Raw genomic sequence first — 23,363 nt, 5'->3', positions numbered from 1 at the left:
TGTAAAATTGAAATTTGTTACGCAAAGATTGGTAATGATTTCGGTACGCTAATGTGCAATTTACGTTTTCGTTGAAATTATGGAGGTTGATGGTTTTGGTAGTAACCCATAAGAATGGATGTCGGAAGAATGAATGCATTGGAGAGAGTTGTTAAAAAGCTAAACCCAAATTGAGGTTATTTCAAAACACATGTATTTCATAACGTTCACTTTGAATATTGGTTGCTATGGAAACCCATTCAAAACATAATATTGAAAATAACCAAATGTTATCTACCCTTCCTTAGTGATGATGTGTAAGATTGTGAACATGTGGAAGATCAACTATTTCTATCCCTCAATGGCACTATCGTCTTATTTTGATTTTGAATCATAAATTTGATACTTTATTAATATGCCAAAGGTATTAACCATCAAAACGAGATCAGCTTTGGTCTCTCGGAGCTGATAGAAACCTAGCGTTTGAGTGCATTTGAGACCCTTGAAAGACTCCTTACCATCAGCTACCACGCGGGCCGATACCGATGCAACACATAAACTCATAAATTTTCCTTCTCTACGAAGCGCCACCTCGATACCGGTGAACAAAACCATGGGCTGGAACAAACCTTCCTGCCTTTGCCACCGGGGCCCGGAGCTAACACGGTTCGCATTTATTGCATATCGATAGCACTTAATCAGTAGTGTGGCAATGCCGCACATCCGGTTGCCCGGACCGCGCAGGGTCTGGCAAGATGCGCTTCCCAACGCCTCGAGATGTAGCGCGGGCACATAAATTAGGCGAGAAATTATGATGCTGAATGAAATAGATCGATCGATCGATCGATCGAGCGGACGGTCCCGGGGGGGAGGAAAACCTACTGAACTGCACCGGAAACGCAGAGAGGAGAGAGATTCGAATGAGTGCATCCTTGGCGCCAGTCGCAAACGGAACGGGGGCCCTCTGTCCAGTCCGTCGTGGCTGCTGCGCTAACAAATGATCTGAGAATCATCAAAAACACGTGTTTTTATTATTTATTTACATTATAAATTATACGAGCATATCGCCACCGCACACTTCGCTGCCAAGCCGCAGATGCACCCAGAGGGCGCTACACTATGCACCGCTTCCACCTTCCACCTGATGCACCGAACACCGTGCGGCTTTTGTTGTCCATACGGCCTTGCTTTACCCGGGCCCGGGTTTCACATTTTTCAAAAAACCCTCTCGGAAAACTATCACCCGAGACAAGTGGTCATGTAAACACGGTGAGGAAAACTAAAATATTCTCTCTCCCACGTTCCGCCCCGTTGAAGGGCTCATTTCATGGATGGGGTTTTTTGATACTTTGTACTTAGGACTGCGTTTTTCGGAGGCCCGTTTTTCACCACCCCGGCCGTGTGATGTTTATTTTTCCACCGTTTGCTTTCTTTTTTGTTTCGCATACCTTCCATCATCAAACGCGTTGATTGGCGGTATCCGCTCGGTAAACAGTTGAACAAATTAAAATCCCGAAAATCACTCGCAAGCGGAGGCATCCGAAGGTCTCTGAGGGTGAATTCTTAGGGGGGGAAATGAGAACAACTCCCCAGTTGGGTGCGTCTTCCGCGGATCAAAGGCTACGATGCCTATCCGACCGGTACAACGCCGCTTTGATTTTGCGCAAAGTTTTAATTAGAGCGAAAACAACGGTGAGATAAATATTTGAATGATGATATAGAGGCTTCGAGCGGGCGTTACTTGTAGCCCATTTCCGGTGGCTTACCACCTCAAACACTGGATAGCGAGAAGTTTGATTAAAGGCGGTGTCCGATCCACCCATGAGCGTTGTGTAATTTTCTTATCTCAGGAAAATAAAATTTGAATAGATAGAGTCTCACAAACAAGGACCGCGGAAAAACAAATTCTAATTTAAAATGGTTGCTTTATTATAGTAGTATTTTTGACTTTTTTTTACTCTAACCATTACAATTGTTGAGCTAGTAAGAATCAATAGTTAGATTGGAAGACTATTTAAAAAAGAGCACAATTTTGACCAAAAACATTTGATTACTTTATTTTTTATTGCTACACCTGACACTTTGCTCCAATCTATGCAAATCAATGCAAAAGTGTACTTACTTTAAGATATCTTGAAACTGAAAAATCGAGTAAATCAACCTTAAATGATTTTTTAAAGTTTTTAATACATCCAAACCATACTTATCAGAGTGAAATTTAAAATTTCTTACCCAAAATGTAAAAAAAAAAAATTTTAGTTTAAAAACCATGGCCAAACAGTTCAACAAATTGCGGTAAAATAATAAAGTAATAGAGTTAGAACATTTTCTGTAAAAGAGCGATTAAAACTCAAGAGAGGAATTAAAACTCACTCTTATTGTTTGGGAAACGTATGGTTTATTTCACCACATCACTAGATTCACCAGATCTTTATTACACCACGAAAAGTGCCACACATTTGCAAACATCAAAGCCACCGATCCTGGCGGCTCCTTCCACCTTCGGTATGGGAATTATGAAAAACGACCCGACACATTCTTGAACCGGCACGAGTTTACTTTGATACCGCGTTTATCTATTGCGTTCGCGAGTGGCGCAATGTTGTGGCGAAACACAAGACAACAAAAAAAACCTGAAACCGCCCCATATTTGTTGATCATCAGCGCCCATCTTCCCACGTGCGGTGAATGCCGCCGTTCGCTAATGACATTATTTAAAAGGTGTTTAATCTTGCAGCTCAACCACTTTCCCCAGAGCCGCCCAAAGTGCGGCGAGTTAATTGCGACGCGCTTCCGCTCGCCGGCCCGAACCTAGTTTGCGTTTCAATCGGCGTGTGTGCGGCTTCCTTAAGATCAAGCGATCCGTTTATCAGCGCACCCTCTGTCGGCAGCAAACACTTTAATCATAATATTTACTAATCACACAAACCGAGGTTGCCAAACACTTCTAATTGGAAATGTAGCTCAGAACCGAGGTGAAAATGGATACTACGCGTAATGTTGTTGGTAAAATGGGGATCGAGATGCATGTGCTGTGAATAAGATCAGAGTTTTCCATTGGATTATTAAGTTTAGGGTTTTTTTTTCTTTTTTATGAAATGGTTTCTTAATTGAGGTAAATTAATTTGTTTGTTAAATGATAGCTAGGATATTTGTATTGTACGTTTTACCAGCCAGATTTTTTCGCATTTTATATTTTACTATGTAGTATAACTTTTTCATTTTAGTGAGCTAGTTATTTCAACTAAAAGCAAAACTTAGTTTGAATGCTAAAACTATGAGTCAGGCAACCTACATCCCAATCATATTTAGAACGAAGGGTTTCGAAAAACAAAACGCAATGGTAGATTAAACCGGATTTAGCCAAGGCAACTCACGTCAAAATCAGCGAGCATTAACTTTCTCCCTCCCATTAAATTGGAATCGAGTGTACGCAGTACTTATTGTTACTTTCAACCAGTCGTAAAAATGGCGATCGTAAAAATTCGTCATAAAATCACGGCATAGAATGGCCAGTTCTGACCCACATTAGATGGTGAAGTAAATCGCCAAATTTATGGCATGCATTTAATTGGCAAAGTGGCCGAGCGAGAGTTACATGCACATGGCGCGACCTATCAAAAGGCCAGGTCCGGTCTGTTGCTGGAATGCTGGGAAATATCATTCTTCAATCATGGTACTTACGTCGGTTTTTGGAGAGAAAACATTTGCTGTGTGTGTGTGTGTGCCCAGCGGGAAAAAGATTCTTTCAGGGTGAAATTTATCACTATGACCACTTGAAAATGTCGATTGCATTTCGTACCTGGTCGAGAAAAATCCTTCTTTTTACAAATAGTAAAAATATTACATTTTACGATTGGAACCTTTCGTCGATTGCAACCGATAGGAATAAAACGAATTGAGGTTCGCTGTGAAGCACCCAGCGTTTGTGGAAAACGCCTTCGACGTTCTTTCTGGTCGCCTGAAACGTGATGTGGTTCGATTCTCGGCATTTGTTTTCTCAATCCGCTTCCATCAGCCGACTATTGATGCTGTAAAAATATTTTAAAAAGATTTATGCCTTTATTATTGCACTGCAAATTGCATCGGGCATGAAAGATTTACAACGCTCCGACCGCCTCGCACATCGCTCGCATGCGGCCATTCGACTGCTTACCGGCCGGAAAAGGGGGCCGGAAGCCTTCGGGCCACTTGTCCGTAGCAGCAGCATCTTCGGTCCGTTTCCTTTGGCCGGTGCATTCTGATGCATTTTTATGACAAGTGCTGATTTCTTTCGCTTTCGTAATGGCGCATTTTCCGATCGTAGCCGGCTTCTAAAAGCGGGCCCGCTTATGGATCGCTTCGGTTGACGGACATTTTGGGGTGGTTCGTGTGTTTGTGTACGCTTCGGTGAGTGGAAATCGTAAAAGGGTACGAAAGTACGCTTTACTTTGTACTGTACTGAGAAAAACCATTCCCGGTAACTACGTGATACTCGAGATACTATAAAACTATGCAACTCGTGGTACATACTGGTGGTTCTAGGTTCTAGGGAAAATCTGTCGGTACAATTAATGTAACAAAGAAAGTGAAACAACCTTGGTGTTCTTTCACCGACTGGAAAATTGCTGCCATAACTGACCACAACTAAGACGTAAGGGGTTTCCTTTTATTACCGCACAATTTTAAAGGAATTTTACCATGGATTACGAGCACTGAGATACTTTTTGTGTTTGGCATCGGCAAAACAAAATAATGATCTGCGAAAGCATTCGAGGTCAATTCAACAGCCACTTAAATTTTTGGAAAAAAACACGAAATCAAATTGCTCCTTACAAACCCGTTACAAATTGATCGAGATGTTTTTTCCAGGAAAGGTGCTAGCCTTGTTTATTTTACTCCACATCTTAAACATAAAAAACCAAAGAAATTGCAATTTTAAATTTTAACTTTTGAAATGATTGCTTTTGAGGCATGTATCTAATAGATCCTTTAGGAGTTACATACTGGTTACGAAAGAAAGAGCTTTAGTTGCCCATAAATGTCCAATGGTAAACTTTGTATAAATGAAACAAAATAACCAATAATCATGGACAAATTTCGTTTACATTCGGAACGATTAGTTTGTTTTTCAGTTAGTTTAATTTTTAATAATCCTTGGCAAGTGACGAACCCCAACACGATCGTCCAATCAATAGCAAGATAACCCAACGTCAGTTTTATGTAAAGCAGAAGCACTTCGAATACATAATGCTGCTAGCAATCACTGCGCTCCAGTCCTCGGGACCGATAATCTGCCCTCTGTGGCGCATGGTGGCTTCCAGGCTCTCCCACCATCGGCGGCGCGTGGACAAATCAAACTGCATGTACACGATGGAAGGGCTTCGAGAGGACCTGCTGGGTTTTGGCTGGCAGCAGCGAAAGGAGAAGGCGCACAAAAAGTACATGAAAAATCCAGCAGCAGCAATCAATCATTGCACATAAACATCGCGGCAGGCACCTTCGCTTGTGCGAGAAAGAGCACGCCAATGGAAGCACTGACCAGCGACAGAGAGTGAGAGAGCGCCGGAGTGACAAGTGAGACAGATAACAGTTGCACGCGAAACCCTTTTACTTCAACCCCTTCCACACACTTGATGGGTCACTATTGCAGAGGGGAAAAGCATCATCTGTTCACACAATCCCTTCCAGGTGTCTGGCATGAAATTGCCATTTATCGTGTTGTCCGTTTTGCGATGCATCGTCGAAGCTCCGGTCCCGCTGTCCACTCGATAGATCAACCTTCGTTTGACGAATAGCGTTATCTCGCTCGCGCCCATCCACTGCACGCCGAATCCAATCAGCAAGCGGAGCAGGCGAAAAAGATCGATGGACGCGAAGGTAGAATGATGGCGACATGACGAAGACGATTTCCTCCTTGCTACCACCTACTTCGCGTGACGGACAAAAGCATTCATCGCGCGCACTGCTCACCTGGTGCAAGAAAGAGATGTCCCGCTGCATCGCCGCTCGTTGGCTCAGCGAGAGAGAGGGAGAGCGAAATGCAACCGCCACGCAAATGCTGAGAGCGCGAGTTTCGATTTTATTGCTCTCTTGATGCACTTGCCGTTTCTTTGCATTCTTTTGCATCAGAACTGCAGCGGAGACGTTGGAAAACAATTTGATGTCCGCTACACAACTTTTAAAGAAGCTTTTGGCGACTTTAAAGATCCAGGGATGTGTACCTCTACTATTTTGAGCAACCAGAATGGATTTCAAATGACTAGAAACCCCGAAACGCCCCAAACCATTCCTGTTTTCGGACAATCTTGCTAATAAAAACACCGGTAGACAGCTGTGGTTAAATTTTAACATATACATAGGTTGTTGTATTTTGTTGTTTTACTTTATTACTGTTTGTCTCACTGACTGCTGCCTGCCACCTCGTTCGCTTTTCGCTTCTTTTGAGCTGTGCCCACGCCAAATGTTCCTCCAGTGTGTATGTACCTTGTGTGCACAAGTGCCCGTGTGTGGGTGTATGTGTGCAGATGTATGTTGGCGGTTGAAATTGATTTACGTTCGCGCTTCACGTACTTTTTTCTTTTCTCTAGGCGTTTTCTTTCTTCACCACCACGGAGCGTCGGAAAAGGGGATTGGAGGGGCGTTTAAAAGTTTTTAAAAATTTGCATTTAAATAATAATTGATTTTATGTTTTATTTTCCATTCCATTATCATTATTAATAGTTTTATTATTATTATTTTCAATATTATCTTACGTTTCACTCTCGCCTTTTGCATCGCTTCATGTCTCACTTCCTACAATCTGTCGGAACACTTTTTTTTTCTCGCTGCTACTTCATTTCGTGGTTCTTGGGTGTGTTTGTGTATGTTTAAGATTCTGATCTTTTTTTCTCAATGCATTTTTGATAGAATGAGTATGAGGCTTCCTTTTTTCGGCGGCTGCTTATTGCCCGCTCCTTTACAGATCCTTTACATCACTGACTGATGGCTTATGGTTTCACACATTTTAGTTAAACTTCAACGGGGATTGCCTTCCTTTCAAATGCCACTCTTTCGCTGATGTTCTGATGATCGTATCATTTCGAATTTGATTCTCGGTTCAGTTCTTCTCGGGTTTTTGCAGAAAGTGTTATGCCTCCGCAACGCATCGGGAGTAGACTAGTTTTATGTTATCGTTAATTTGAATTGGTTGAGCTCGCCCCATGTCTTTTATGCAACCCCTTTTTTTCGCTTTACTTCATTTAGCAGCTTGTCAAACCAGAAGGAAAAAAGCATGATCGGAAATATTTCACTAGGACCGAATGAAGGTTTCGTTCCAGACAGCCTACAAGTAGGTAGCGTACCGTTCAGGGAAGTCTTCGGATTTTTTTGCGTAGCACTACGGCTGAAATCTAAAAGATCGAAACGACCCTCGTGTTTTTTTTTACTGCGTCACTCTATTTTACTCTCACTGGGCTTGTGGTCGCCTTCTAATTTGTTTTAGTTAATTCAATTTGTTTCTTTAATTTTATAATTATTCAATCAGAGATTACCGCTCGGAACCCGCGTTGGAGACGATCGTTTGCCGATAACACTATAAATACAGGGTCTTAACCGTCGTGATAATTGCAAACAAACCATTAGTTTGCACCATTCTTTCGCTTTTTACAGGATTCAGGACAACGGCTGCAATGGCTTTCCTCGTGAGGGGTTTGAGATGATGCATGATTTTGTTTCTCCACCGTCCCGTGCGTGTTGCAATTTTACTGCATAATTTAAACTTTACTCTAGCGCTTTTCTGGCGTCAAATTACGTATACGTGTTTAGTACTGTTAGTTTCGTTCAGAATATTTTTTTTTCTTCACTTTTGTTTTAATTTGTCTCGCTTAAAGATGCCAAACTTGTTTGTTTTGTTTTTGTTTTGTTGTTTTTAAATACTTTTCTCCAGCGCTGCCCCGCCATATACATTGCTGTTTTAACACACGCTCAGCCACGGTCCGACATTCGAATCGCGGTTTTGGGAATTTGATTTGCATTCGTGAATAATAATCATAATAGTAATAGTTAATATAGTTCAAACTGCTTTCAAATATACAATATACATAAGTCTATATATATATAAGGATAGATTCCACTTCCGTCCAGTATACCAATGTGTGAATTCGACTGCTTTGCGCAATGTTTGAATTTTGCAATTTTGCCCGCGTATACAGAATTTCGATCGTATGCACTGTGTGTGTAACTACAGGTTTTTTTTTTCAATAAATGCTAAATGCCTACTTGCTCTTCTTGCACTAACGGTCGCATAAGCCCAACCACTGGAAGGGATGGACGTTTGATGCCACAGTTATCGAGTCTAAGGGGAACTACATTAGTTCGTAATGCTATCGTTTACGTAAATCACTCTCAATAAATAAGTTTCCTCCATCCGGCTCCAAATGGATCCCTTCTTCTCATCGGGTCACTTCGTTTTTACAGGTTTCACTAACTCCTACGATACTTGTAAGGTGATGTGTTATTTGCGTTGCTTGCAGATTGTAATAGCAGGCGGTGTAGCAGCAGAAAACTACCAAAGCCTACTACCGTTTTCGTCCCGTGCCAACATTGTGTCTAGCACGCGGCGATTGGAAAAGGGGTTTCACTATTTTTTCATTCGTTAATTTGAAGATGTTTCTACTACTCGGCTTGATTCGATATTTTCCTCAGCTTTTGCTTCACTCTTAGTAACGCTAATCGGTAGTCGATATCAAACTATTTACAGCACGCTAGTTTAAATGCCAGAAAAGTACCCTTTTTAGCGCTAGTTGCGTCCGTAAGTAAAGATAACAAACAAATCCGACGGAAAACACGTGGCAATTGATTTCGCAGCCGGTGGAAAAGCCAACAAAGCTTAAGTTCATTTTCACGCGAGCAAATTGGATAATAAATGCAAATGGAAGAAGTCGCGTCGCTCCTAAAATGTGCTTCGAGGCAAACAAATCGAGGCCAAGCTAGCGTTTTTTGACGAAAAATAAAACATCCATTTCTTACCACGATTTCCCCTGCAGTCGTGGAGCTAAAGCGGTTTGTTTTGATTATTGATTTTTTAATCGCCCCGAAACCCACTACTGCGTACGATTTTGTACAAAACAAACGGAATTCGGTTATTGTGTTCGATTTAAAACACGGCCACGTTTTATTCGAGTTGTGTAAAAGATGCGAACCGTTCGAACATTGGTTAGTATACTGAGTTTTGGCACGTCTGTTTGTTTCGGTTTCGTATCATCAACTGTTGTGTGCAGTTTGTGTTTTAGCTTGTTTCTTTTTTTGAATTCCCGAGACAACTTACTCCTTCATTTAACTTCCCCTAATACGATTTAGTTTAGCTTAAGCTGGAAAATGACCAAACAAGACTCGATTTTTAATGTGACTCATTTGCGTATACTGCTTTTCTTTCGTATGTGTATCGGTGTGTGTCAACTATGCGGGTGCGCGTGTGTGCCGAACATTTTCCAAATGCAATTTAGTATACTTTTTTTTCAATAGATTGACTTGTGGTTTTTTTCCTCTCTCGTGTTTGGTAGTTGTTCAAAATTTAACGGTTTAATTTTATAACTTTCCCTTTCGTCTTTTGTTCATTTTCGTGTGTATATTTTCAAACGTTTTTGAGTGTGTGTTTTTGTATGCTTTGTGTTGTGTGTTTTGTAAATTACGTATACCAAATTTCTGTTTCAATTGAATGCTTCTCTTGTGTCAAGCAGTGTACGCACTCTATCGCGTACTACAATTTCGTATGTGTTGCCTTTCGTATAACCATGTTGCAGATTTTTCCTCTTGCTAGGGTGAGTTGAATTAATTATTATTTTTAAGTTGCCTTTACTTTTCCGATCGGTTTACCTTTCTGTTTTACGCCGTCTCGCTTTCGTAACGGTCGTGCGCGCTCGGTGATTGTGGTGACTCGCTCCTTTACTCCCTCCCCCGAAGGATATGTGTGTGGTGGGGAGATCATCTTGGTCGTGGCCGAAAGCTTGTTGCCTGTTGCGGAGAAGCAGCCGAAGAAGAAACACGCCGAGTCGAGTCGTGACGATCGCGGATGATCTCCATTTTGTTAGCTCGGGCGTCGTCCATTTACCTGCCGCGGCGGCGAAGTGGTCGTGGGGTGATCTGGTTTCGCTTCCGCTTTATGCTGCGCTTCTGATTGGCTTCGGGTGGCCCCACCCACCTGTCCCTGCTGTTGACTGGTGTGACGTCGCTTAAGAGTGTCAGACGTACTTGGACGACAGCTGCTTGGCCAGCTCGGTGTACTTGAGGAACTTGGAGTGCGGACTCTCGTCGAAGGCGGGCGACTGCGGGGGCGGTGGGCTTTTGGCCGACGGTCCGTTCCCGCTGCCGGAAGCACCGTCCGAGCGCCGTTCGACGCTTTCCCGTCCGTTGCCTCCCGCTCCACCGCCGCCGCCTGAAGACGACGAAGAGGACGATCCGGATCCGGAACCGGAGCCGGCGACGAGCGAGAGCGGAGCGGTCGATCCGGTCGACTTTGGCGAGTGGGGGGCGGGCGAGGCGCGTGTCTTGAGCGATTGGGCGCCGCTGGTGGCGGTGAGCGAGAGGGCTCCCGAGCCGGCGCCATGTTGCTTCGGGTCCGGGATGACATCGTCGCTGACGAAGTGCGCCTTCGAGAGATGGTGCCGGTAGGCGCCTTTCGAGTTGAACGTCGTATCACAGTACGCACACTTGATCGTGCTGCCACTCACGCCACTCACGTCGTCCGACACGACGGCATCGTTGCAGGCCCAGCTGAACGCCAGGATGGCACCGGGGGCGGTCCGCGAGCCGGAACCTCCCTGCGCCGTAGCGGCCAGCAACGCAGAACTAGCCGAGCCGCCTCGACCTCCTCCAGCCGCCGACGGTGTTTCGGTTTTATCACAAAGCTTCTGCAGGGCGGCCAGCGGGTGAGCGCTCGATTTCTTGCCCCCGGAACCCCCCCCGTTGCCGGCACCACCTGAACCCGTGTCGTTGCCTCCCGAGCCGCCACCGCCGACACCGGTCAGGCTGTCGAACATGGACGAAAGCGCTCCGAGGCTGCTGCTCACCGAGGGTGGCTTCTTCGAGCAGTCCGAGGCGCCCGGAGTCGAACGGGACGCGATGGAATGATGATCGCTGAGGGGACTAGCAGCCGGACTGAGGGGGACACTGGCCGTGGAGAGGCGGGGACTCGGAGCGGGACTCGAGGCGACACTGTTCCGCCGCTCCGGGTGATCCTCCCGCTCCTCACCGCGGTGTTGCGCCGTGCTCGGTGGCCGCATCTCCTCATCGTGATCGTCCGGCATCAGGACCAGCTCCTTCTTCACCTTTATCTTGCCCTGTTCCGCCACCGGCGAGTGGCCCTTCCGGCCTTCCTCCCCCTGCTCGTCGTCGCTCATGTTCATCTCACGCTTGATGTTGACCCCGCTTGGCGGCCGATGCGCTCCTTCGCCGCCATCCGCGTCCAGGAACGGCTTATCCGGAGTTCCACGCGGCGTCGAGTGGCTCGGCGTGTCGAACTTCTTCTCCGGCGTCAGCGAGTCCAACCGGCTGCTGCCACGCTCCGAGATCGAACTCGACTCACTTCCGCTCCGCTCCCGCCGCCCAAAAGCTTGCGACGCGAACTGTTGCTGCTGATGATGGTACGATCGGAGCAGATTCATCGTCTGCGGATCGACGAGCGGTTTCGTGTAGTCGACACTTTCGTCGATGCCGAGCCGCTTGAGGATGCTCGAGCCGAGGGGAGTGGCACTCTGGCTACCTCCACCACCGCTTCCACCACCACCACCACCTCCCTGGTAGCTCGAACCGGAATGACGCGAACGGGTGTCGAAGCTCTTCTCGATCAACTGCTCGATTGCGTTCAGTACCGAGGGTGAGGAACTCTTCTCACCTCCACCACCATTGCCACCACCACCAGTGCCTGAGCCTTCCTTCTTCCCGAGCAGCGACACCGGCGACAACAGGTCCGAGCCGAGTGGAGACTTTTGCGACGAAAGTGGCGACACCAGATGGAGATGGTGTTCGTCGGCGCTCTTCCGACCGTCGCGTCCCGCTACCGGTGAGATCGAGTCCGGCGGCAGGATCGTGTTGGACAGCAGCGCACTCTTCAGCTTCTCGCGCTGCTGTTGAGCCGCCAGCAACGCCGTCCCTCCGATGCACTGGCGGATGTGGTCGACGAACAGCGTCGTCTCGATCTTCTCATTGCACTTCTCGCAGCTGATCTTGCCCGCGCCGAGATCCCGCAGCGGCTTATTAGCTGCCGCCGCCCCCGCTCCGGGCCCATTGCCACCCTCGGGTCCCCCGTTCTTCCCATAGTCGTGCTGGGCTCGCTCCATCTCGAGCAGCTTGCGCACCGGCAGCGACTTCTTGCGCTTCTCCCGCGTCTGCCGCCGGCGGCTGCCGCTCTCCGTGATCGAGCGCATGATATGCTCCTTGTAGTGTGCGTTCTTCACCATATGGTTGCTCAGCTCCTTCAGCGAGGAGAACGCCTGGTCGCACACCTTGCACGTCAGCACGGCGCTGACGTGGCTGTTCGTCTGAGCCGCCGCACTGGCCGCCGCATTCCCACCCGCACCGGGTGGCGGACCACCACCACCTCCATTCGGTCCTCCGTTGCCTCCACTCGGCCCGGCACCACCCGGTGGTCCACCACCACCGCCAGCACCACCGGCGCCACCCTTCTCCCCGTCCGAGGACTTCCACGAGATGATCTGCTCCTGCGAGATGATGTTGGTGTAGTGCTGCGTCTGCTGCATGTGCGCCGTCATCTCGGCCAGCGTCCGGAAGCTCTGCCCGCACCACATACACTTGAGGATCTGGCGCGTCTGCTCCGCCCCCTTGCCCAACCAAACGTCCTGACCCCGCACCAGCTTCCTCGGCAGCGGCATCGTCTCCTTGATCAGCATGTTCAGCTCGCTCGGCGAAGGTTTCGAGTTACCATGACCCTGGCCACCTCCCATACTGCCACCGTTGTTGTTGTTGTTGTTGTTGTTCTGCGAGGGAGGAGGAATCGGTTGCTGCGAGTGTCCACCACCGCCTCCCGGTCCACCGGGACCTCCGACCGGCGGAACATTGACGCCGCAGTGCTTCGTCTCCTTCATGTGCGTCGTCATGGCGGCCAGCGAGGGGAAGCTCTGCTTGCACCAGACGCACTTCAGCACGTCCTTGGCTGAATCGGCGCCCTTGTTGAGCCAATGGGACTGCCACGCACTGTGCCTTCCACCTCCTCCGCCTCCACCACCACCCGAGCCGCCCGTGTTGCCATCCCGTCCGAGGCCAGCGTTCGACGGCCGGTAGATGTCTTCTCCTCCGAGGCGGCTCAGCTCGGACATCTTCTCGAGCGCCTTCGTGGCGTCGTTGGCCATCGACGCCGAGCTCGACTTGTGCTTGCCGTTCCAGCTGTCGTGCAGTTGTTGCTGCTGCTGCTGTTGCTGTTGCTGTTGTTGCTGTTGCTGCTGATGATGTTGCTGGTGATGATGGTGGTTGTTCTTGGGCGAGAGTCCGGCGGCTGCGACGGCTGCGGCGGCCAAGTACGGTAGTTGAGGGGTGACCGGGGTGCTCCAGGGCGTTACGATGGCCGGTTTGTAGTCGAGGGAGCGGGTCGTCTTGCGGGGTGGCGGCGAGGCCGCGTCCTCATTCCCCGTGCGCTTCCGGTGGCTGACGGAAAGGTCCAGCGGGCTGTTGTCCCCGAGCGACGACTTTTGGCTCAGGTTAACCGCATCGCCGCACTCACTCCCACCGTCCCCATCACCCTCACCGTCCATTCCGCGACTGCCGCGACCTCCGGCCCCACTGCCCGACCCGGCCCCACCGTCCTCGTCGTCCTCGTCGTCGTCCTCGTCGTCGTCGGCGCCGTCGCCACCGCCGGTGCCGCGCTTTTTGCTAAAGTCCAGCACCGTCGTCGCGTCGTCGCTCTCGTCCGTCGGCGAGCGGAGAGGTAGTACGGGGGGCGAGCCGTTGCGGGCCGCGGCCAGGCCGGCGGCCAGCGGCGACCCGAGCAGCAGCCGGTTCTGTTGCGCTGCAACGGCTGCTACGTTCAGGTAGGCCGCCATCGCGGCCGAATGCTGAGGCAGGAGGGCGGCTGCAGCGGCCGGTGGTAGCGTCGGCGGGAGCGTGATCGAGACCGGGCTGAGGTTGTTGCCCCCGCCCTGCTCCTCACGCTCGCCCTCCGAGCGGATGGACTCGTCCGATGGACAGCGTCCCCCGCCCGACGACGATTCCCTCGATTGGCATCTAGGGCTGGCCATTTCACTACACGAGAGAGTGGGAGAGATAGAGAAAAGGAAAAGCGTTAAGGTCGGTCCATACTTTCGGTGTCGGCGTGGGTCGAAATGCGGGGGAACGGTTCCAATTCCAACGATCTTCTATCGATCATATGGCAAGGGTCTGAAGGAGAAAACATCCATTAGCGGAATCGAATGCATCGTGGCTTGTCTTAAGTGATTCCGAGATTGATTTATGGGATGGGATTGATATATGGAGTGTGGTTGGAATGCCGTACATTTAATTGGTGAAAAGTTTTTACCGCACACACTGAAAGCGATACTCTGGAAGGAGATCTTTGTTAGAATCATGAATGTTTGTTTGTTCTTCAAATTCTACTTCAATGTCTTCTTCTTATTTTCCAGTTCAGAACTCATAGTTGATGCAAAGATGAAGTGTTCATAATATTCCTTTTTTAATTATGGACACTTAATTATTTTTCACAAACGAAATCCTAAAACTGTTTGTATCAAAGTTTTGCTGGCAAATTTAAATCATTACAGTATATTTATAAAGATCGCTCGAAATTATGCCCTTCTCGGGGTATTACTTCCTGAGTTTAGAGATATTTTAAACATGCTTTCGAATGCTACATCTTTCTATTATTTTTTGAACAATTTATGACTTCTTTCCATTACTCAACTAAGTGAAAACAGTTGAACGATTGTTGTTTCAGCATCAAAATACATAAGAATCATAGAGGCTTGCAAAAGATCAGTAATAAATGAATGAAAATGAGTCTTTTTTCAAATAGGTTGAATAAATTTAGCTTCGAATTCGTTTGTTTCATTATGTTAACGTTGTTTCGATCGTCTTTTTCATTGTTTTAATAATAATAATGTTTTGCAGCCGTAAGATTAAATGTGTAAAACAAACGATCAAACCGATCAGTTTGCGAACCGTCCCTTGAACCAGTTCAATTTTAATTTGTTTCAGTTCGTAAGCCTTCAACCCTAAATATCACTTAATGGTTTAATGATGCGTTGCTGGTACAACTTGAAGATTAAACGGGCTTAAGCTGTTTATGGTTCCCAGAATACGCACCGAAAACGTCTTCTGTAAGGGTGTCGGTTAGTATGTTTTTGAACAACATTTGGCAACTTTTTACTTTTTTCGGTGATCGGGGTTTTTTTCGGCTTGGGAGCTGTTTTCTCAGGGGGTGCGTCGTATGCGCGCACACACACACACACAAATCGTCGTTGTCGTCGTCGCCGTCGTCCCACGGAATGATAATTTATGGACCATTCAAATTTCAGTCAGTTCCGAACGCATCGGCCTCGCTCATCCGTCATCCGGACCGAGGGTACCCCATATGGCCCGTGAAGAAAAAAAGAGGCAGGAACCGAAAAAAGAGGAGGAAAAAAAAGGAAACACACGCATGCTTAGGTTTCGGTTGGTGGAATGGCATTAGTTCGTTAGTTGGTTCTCGGTCCCGCGTTGGGACTTCCAAAAACAGAGAACCGCCACCGTCTGCCAATTGGGATTAAGATAGCATGAGCATGTCAGCAACATCGCTTCGGAAGGCAACACTATTCGGTGTGTGTATGTGTGTGTGTGTGTGCTCTTGCGCAGACCATGGCCCGCAACAATTGCCACCGAACGCATGCGTTGGCGTTGCGCAGCAGCACCAGCAACAACATCAGCCCGAAGCGACCCGAGAATGATAGGGTAAATGGAACAATTTTCAGCTTTTGTATTTGATTTACGATGACAGCCCGCTGCTCATTCAAGGGAAGGCAAGGTTGCAAGTAAAGGAAGATGGAAACAAACCGAATGACCGAAAAGGAAGAAGAAGAAGAGGGGGAGGGGGGGGGATTGAAAACTAAATATGGCCAGGCGCGATAGACGCTTGACGAAACTATGATTAGTGGTAGCGGGTTTGGTTTTCCTTCTTCGGAAAACCCGCCACTCGGCGGGTTCTCGGGGAAAGTTGCGTCCTCTCGAGAGTCGACCGACGGTGTCGCTCGATTTGGAGTTTGAACATTTTTTTCCTCCTCCTTTCCTTCCCTTTCTGCCCACAACACTGTCCCTTGAAACGGGTTCAAGGCGGCGGCGGTATGTTGAGCGTATTTTTCAAAGACCCGCAACAACAAGTCCTGCCATGTGACGGATTTTCGTCGCCCGGAAAAAGGTGTCCTCCGGGTAGAAACAAATAGCAAAACTGCGGGCCCCTCCCCGTGAACAAGAAAAACAAAAAGAAAAGGTCAATCCATCAAAAGCGTGGCACTTCGTTTCCGAACCCTCTGTCGGGGGTCGCCTTTCGCAACACGGCACGCAAGCGGGTTCGGAGTAGATTATGATTGCCCTAAATGCAAATATTATTTATGTAGCCATCAGGTTGTTCGAATCGAGCCGCGAGCTCGTCATCGACGGCGAAGGGAAAAGCGTTTCCACCCACCCCACCGATGGGGGGAGTGGATTTGTGTCGCTTTCACTCTTATTTACGCGTTCCATATGTGGTACAGTGGAAAAAACGAATGAAAAACACACCCAAAACTACACGCGCGAACAACACATAGAACCCGAAGTACCGAAACCATTCGTTCACATGAAAATAAACTGAAACGAATCATTCGGGAATGGAAATGCTTACGCTTTTGGAGAACCGTGGAGAGAAAAAACAAACTGGAAAACTCAAAACCAAAAAAACAACCCATCGAAGAGAAAGGCAACTTGTGTGTGTGTATTGTGTATACCGACCCCCGAACGGACGGATAGATGTCGGATGGATAGATGAATGGCGTTGTTGGAAAAGTGTCGGTTGAAGATGCATTTCGAGCTGTTGGACAACCCCGGGGGTGGGAGTGAAGAAAATAGATACACCGCAGCGAACAGAGGAGGGAAAGCTGTGGCGACGGTGGGTGGAAAAACCAGTCGCAACGCAGCCAGCTCCGAAGTGACGGCGGAATGGAATGGAAAATTGATTTATAGTTATGTGCACAGTTAGATATTATTGGATAATTCTGTCATTGTCAATTCGACTTGATTTACAGTTATTGTTTTATTACGAGTTTATCATCATCATTATTGCTATTATTGTTATTAACTAACACATAAAAACGACCCTCCCCGGGGTGACGGGGTTTCGGTTTTTCAGCCAGTGGAGGGCGTGTGTCTGTGTGTGTGTATGTGTGTTAAATGCACGCGAGTGCGGTGTAAGTTGGTCGTTCGCGACTGATGGTTCATTAATGCACCGATTTGGAGGTGATAGTGAGGTTGAGATCCTGAAGCCAGCCAGGCCACCAGCACCCAGCATATAATCTGGCCATAAATTGTTTTTATCGCAAACGCCACTGAAGTTGACGGGCTCCGATAATGGAGTGGGCTTCGTGCCGTGGACAATTGTCTGGACTGGATCAAGTGCTTTTAGCATGCAAATGAAGCGCGTTTAGAAGCTCGGTGAGGGTATGGTTGTAGAGTTTACAGGAAAATTCATATAGCATAAGTCCGTTGATTGAAAAGATCAGAATAAAATAAGCGATCGACAAGTATGATTCCGTCATCAGAGTTAAGTTATTCAAACCAACCAATTAACACTGAGCAAATATATGAAACGGTTATTGTCACTATAGTTTTTAGTACGAGGTAAATCAACCATTTTAATTGACCAACTTTTCAAATGTCATTCCAAGCCCCGGAACACGGTGTCATTGTTCATATTTTTCCGTGTCAGAAAAATGTCAGAAGGACGAATTGGGAGGCCAAATTTGGAAACATCTTCGGTAACGAAACCCACCCCCGTACGGTGGCGTGTCGTTAATCATCGATTTATTTCTCCATCTTTGGCGGATTTCGATTCAAACGGACGAAAAAGATGGTTTGGTTTTGAGCGACGAACAAAACCATCGATCTTCGACTCGAATTCGGCACGAATCGGTCAACTCGGATTGGTCGGGAGGAGAATAACACCTACGACCCAAAAACTCGCTGCCGACGACGACGACGACGACGATGATGATGATGATGATGTGCATGATTAACAACCCCTTTGGCAAAGTGGACGTTTGCGAAAAGCACCGTAGACCGTGGAGGAAAAGAAGAAAGAAAAAAAAAAACAATCGCGCCAACAAACCAATCGCCAAAACGGACACAAAACCGGTGGCCACCGGAAAAGTGGACCGTGAACGGGCAAGGAGCGAGCGAAACAGAAAGATGGTGCACCAGGCCAACACACGACCAAACGGGAGGTGGGTGCGAAAGAAAGGACACACCGACAAAACAAAACCACGCCTGCCCCGTTCGTTATTGATCGGGTCGGTTTTTGCTGCCCCGGGGGTTTTTTCCTTCTTGTTTTCCTTTATTTTCGCTGGACATTCATCCCTTTTCGGTCTTTCGCTCGATCGATGCATGTGGTTGTTGGTTGATAAATGCATAAAATGTAGAAGAACGCACGCGAATCGAAACGAAACCGAAGCGGGTGGAATGGAATGGGCAACAAATCGGGAGCACAAAAGAAACTGACCGACTAATTGCGCACACAAACTACTCTTGACCGTACACGCTGATGACTTTGGTGTGTGTTTGTGTGGGGAAAAGGATCGAAGACCGTTGGGAAGGGTGAAAAGAAAACCCTACCCTCCATGGCGCGACAAGTAGAAGATGAAAAGGAGGAGAAAACACATTTCGGCCGTCATCAAGGATGACATTGAGAAGCTCTGGCGTGTTGCTAAGGCAACGCACATTACGCATCACTTTTCAAAGACGCTCTCCGACACGCTGGACGATCGAGTAAAAGGGAAAAATGCATCCCGAAAATCGAAAAACACAAGCCCATAAATAACCGTTTATGGGAAAATTACAGATAGTGCTGTGCAGGGAGTGGGAGGGTGGTCCCCTATTGGGGGTTTTCCTTCATTTCAACTGCGCAGTGATTTTGTCTTCGTCTTCGAACTTTCTTCGTGCGTTGGCAAGGTTGAGCCGGAAAATTACGCTTATGCTGTTACGGTGACTCAATCGCTTTAGAACTATCTCTTCACAAAGAGACATTCCTTCCCTTGGAACTGGCGGAAGATCCCAAGGGGTGGACCTAAAGAAAGGTCCGCCATAAATTACATTTTGTCAGTTAAAGAGGGATTAATTTTCATTTCGATACGAGTTCAAGTGAGTCGCGACGTCGGCAAGAGGAACCGAGATAGTCTGGTGATGCCTTCCCTGGGGGTCTACCATATGTCTCGGCCCATTTGGTGGTGGAAAATGTTCGATACGATAGTATGAGGGTTTTTATTCTTTCAAGTGATCAACGATATAAATCAAAACTGTGTTCAAAAATGAAATAATTGTCTTCGACAACGATCGCCAACGGATTCGATCGAACCCTGACAGTTTCGGTGACGCATTTTAATGACATTCAAACAACATAAATTCTCCCACCCGCCCATCAACACGTCCTTGTGAGTTCGTTTGTTTTGCGCTTCACCCGAATCCGCGTGTCTTTCACTCGCCGTTTTGATTGGCAGCCTTTAAAAGTCCCATAATTGTCACCATCCTCGGGGAGCCGAATTCGAATCCGTCTTCCTAGCTTTTCGTTTTTCAGTTTCGTGCCAAACAAAGAGCGGACGGCAAAAGCGACGCAACCCAACCAACATCCTCCTCATCGCCACCACCACCAACCGCAGAGTTATGGTAAACATAGAATGAAAAATGTGACAATCGAATCCGTTCTGACGCGCGTCGAGACCGTAAGAACTGGTTCTAGGTTAAAATTAGAGTTTCTGTTCGTGGTGTCACTGGGCTCCCAGAAAGAGCAAGGCAGCCCCCTCTCGTGGCGTGGCACACGGCATCAACACGCTTATTATTGGTAGCACGAAAAGTTTATGTTAGCACAATGTAAGCGCATGTTTCACTGACAGCTTCATCAGAAGTCAAATTTATCAAAAAAAATCCTCCTGTGTCGAGTGATTAACATTGTTTCTCTGCTCAGCAAAACTGTTCCTAAATATAAATGTTTTATTAAACGTATTCATTTATTGATAATAAGAAATTTCTCTTCCACTCCGCAAGAAAATAGCATGCAATAAACCGTTAAAAATTATCCTCATTTTAAATCGTCTGTCAGAAAACGAACGATGCGATTGGAGCAATCACCTTTTGAGTTCATTTCCGGATAAAGTATAGATTGCAAATCAACCGGACAACACCGGAACAACCGTCCACCGTGTCCAGCTGGACAAGCGGTAAAACAAACATATACATATGACATACACACAGCGGACAAATGGAACGAGCTACGAGCAAACCCTCATGGCCGGCCCGTGGAAATCGAGGTGTATCGAACTGAAACAAAAACCAACACCACATCACAAGACAGAAACAAAAGTTGGATGGATAAAAAAACCCTCTCCTTGGTCGCGATGTTATTAAAATGAATTATTACTCCTCATAATTGACATTTGTCACACGCACCACTGTAATCGTTTATCGAGTTTCCGGTTGATGGCTGCGGAGGCCCTGAAACAGACGCAAAAGGCAACCAAATGGCAACACCGGTGTGGGGGGCACGAAGGGAAAGAGGAAGAGAGGGAGAAGATGATTCGGTTTAATTGGGACCCACTCCGAAACGGAACGGGCCTGAAACCTGAAAAACACGGCACCGATAAATAATGGGGCCGTATGAAGCCAACGGAATATGGCTGATATAAATTAAGTGAGGCCAATGTTGTTGCTCCTTCTTTATACCCTCCTCCTCGGAGGTTTTACGGGGCGAAGAAGATGATCTAGCCAGTCGGTTGTGTTTTTTCCGCTTCTTCCCTCGTGGCGAGAACATGGCTACCGGTGTTGGCCACCGTGACACATGTCCGACCGTTCCGAGCGGTTGACCGAATGCGGCTTTTGAGAGGAAGAAAAATTCACCTAGAAAAGGAGGACCCGAATGAGTCGGTAGTTGAAACATTATTACACAACTTCAGTCAGGTAGTATTGGACCTTTGGTTCCTCCCTGCTGGAAGCTGCTGCTCGAAACTCCAAGAGTGACAGTTGTCCAGCGGATAATTCCCTACCGATGCTTTCTGCCCTCATCTTTGATACATTAAATTTTACGACTGCAGTGAGAACAGCACATAAATCTTGGCCTCTCTCGCTTGTCCTGCACACATGTGCCTTTTTATTTTGTGTCTGATGTTCCGTTTGATGTTCATCCATTGAATCTTTATTTGCGTTTTCCCGGTCGGTCTTTTCTCGAATTCACGACCCTTTACTTACTCTCCCATCTCTTGGTGGGCCCTTTTGGCCCTGCCTCGAATCAACACGATGTTCGTACGCAAGTAAACCGGGAAATTCGTTCACGTACACGCGGGTTGCATCGGCACAAATACACCCACACCGTAAACGACTTCGCGAAACGGCCGCGGAGATTGAAACCGAGCCCGAACGTCCCGAACAACTTTGCGCGAAGAACCCTCCACACCCGCACCAAGGGTTTTCGGGCGAAAAAGCGCGTGTTCGCATAGACAAACACACATACACACACACGTACGTTGGTGGGAAAACAAGAAGGAGCAACCAAGGAGACGAATGCCGACCTGCGCTACTCTACGCACCATTGACCGCCAAAATTGCCAGCATATGAGGGCCCGGGGCTAATGGGGGGACACGCACCCTTGGAGGGAGAGAGTGAGAGAGAGAGCAAGTTGAGAGGCTCTTTGGCGGCCCTTTTTGGCGGTTTTCCCGCATGGCAAACATTGTAACCACGACCGGCCAGACACTGGCAGACCGGTAGTGCCGTCTTTAACGAGGTAATTAAAAGTGAGCGTTAAAACAATAAATAACCGAGATCGGAGGGCTTTGAAGCGGGGGGGAAAGGGCGGGGAGTGTTGTTATTGTTGCACTCTCCCGAACGTCCAGATTGACGGAACTGCACTGTGTGCCATTGGAAGGCGCCAACTCGCTCCAAACGCTGGCCTTATCCATCATCTCTGTCGAGGTTGCAGAAATTAAAGCAATGAGTGGCGAGGTCCTTTCCGGCAGACGACGACCGATGTGGTCTTCGCCGGCCAGATGTGTGTGTTGTGTGGGGCGATAGAGACTGATTTTGGTGAAGTACGGTCTCTCACCTGCGAATTTGGAAGCTTCCGGCCATAAGTGCCCTAGCCGTGATTTCAGCAATCTCACACATTATGCCGTTAATCAAGCGGCACAGAACTGCTGTTATGGTGGACAATTAATCTTATGTGTGCAGGCACACCCGAGCCGAAGTATTTATGCTTTCATGAAGGCAATTTGGACTAGAGCTCTGGTTATCATGTTGATAATATTTGTGACGAAAACGGAACTTATCACATTTGAGAAATAGGAAGTGAATGTGAGTCGAGAATCGTTGTTTCACTTTGAGGAAAACTGTTCAGAAATATAAATGTTATGTTGAAACAAATGTGTTGATTTTCATCGTATCGAAGATTCAACAACAATCAACATTTTCATGATGTTTTCCTTAAATTTAAATGCAAAAGACATTGGTTGATTATTGAAACGATTGTTTAACACACAATTTTCCAATCAACTTTGCAACAAGAATATTAAATTTTGTTGCTGTTTATAGCAAGTATTGCTGGTCCCTTAGGCTTCTACCACACAATTTTTTAGACCCTCTATACTTTTTCAGCATAAACAATAACAGCACACTATTGAACAGGTATTATTAACAACTTGGCATATCATTTCTTCAGCGATCGCAGTGTTTCCCGATCTTCCCCATACATTTAGCGAAAAACAATCACACAATTACCTAGCGTGAAGGGCCTGTCGGTAGATTTCCAACATCACTGCCTCGTGGAGCATCATCGATGGAAGATTTTGGTTATCAATTTTTGAAACTTTACTCAAAACCTTCTCGCACAACCAGAAACAGAGCTCGCTGTTTCTGGCGGATTCTGTATTTTCTGCTGCTGCCGGTTTCTGTCGACGTTTGACGTTCCGCTGCTTTCTGCTAGCGGAATGCCTGATTCGTTTGCTGTTTGCTGCTTTTCACACCTTAACAACACTGGTCTTTTGTGCGACGATTCTTCTTTCTTCGCTTTTTTATCTTTCGCTCCGTCTGGTGGGCGCCTTTTTCAAAGACTGTTTCGATTGATGCCACCACCCTGCGCGGGGAAGCTGTTCACCGGATTGCACAATATTGATTGATTCACACGGACGTCGTTTTGTTTTGTACGATATTTGGCATTCAC

At 47.2% G+C, this 23,363-nt stretch overlaps 1 protein-coding gene across 1 annotated transcript; it reads right to left on the bottom strand.

Annotated features, from left to right (window-relative positions):
* Positions 1-10,178: 10,178 nt before the first annotated feature.
* Positions 10,179-22,977, bottom strand: LOC131281000 (protein tiptop). The gene is made up of 2 exons (XM_058310252.1): positions 22,922-22,977; positions 10,179-14,190 (listed from the first exon to the last, which is right to left on the bottom strand). The coding sequence occupies exons 1-2, from the start codon at positions 22,975-22,977 to the stop codon at positions 10,179-10,181; spliced, it is 4,068 nt and encodes a 1,355-aa protein (XP_058166235.1).
* Between the last annotated feature and the right edge of the window lie 386 nt (positions 22,978-23,363).

The sequence above is a fragment of the Anopheles ziemanni genome, chromosome 2, assembly GCF_943734765.1.
Source record: "Anopheles ziemanni chromosome 2, idAnoZiCoDA_A2_x.2, whole genome shotgun sequence".
Lineage (NCBI taxonomy): Eukaryota > Metazoa > Arthropoda > Insecta > Diptera > Culicidae > Anopheles > Anopheles ziemanni.
The sequence above is the reverse complement of the archived record's forward strand: the minus strand, read 5'-3'. Positions and strand labels throughout refer to the sequence as shown.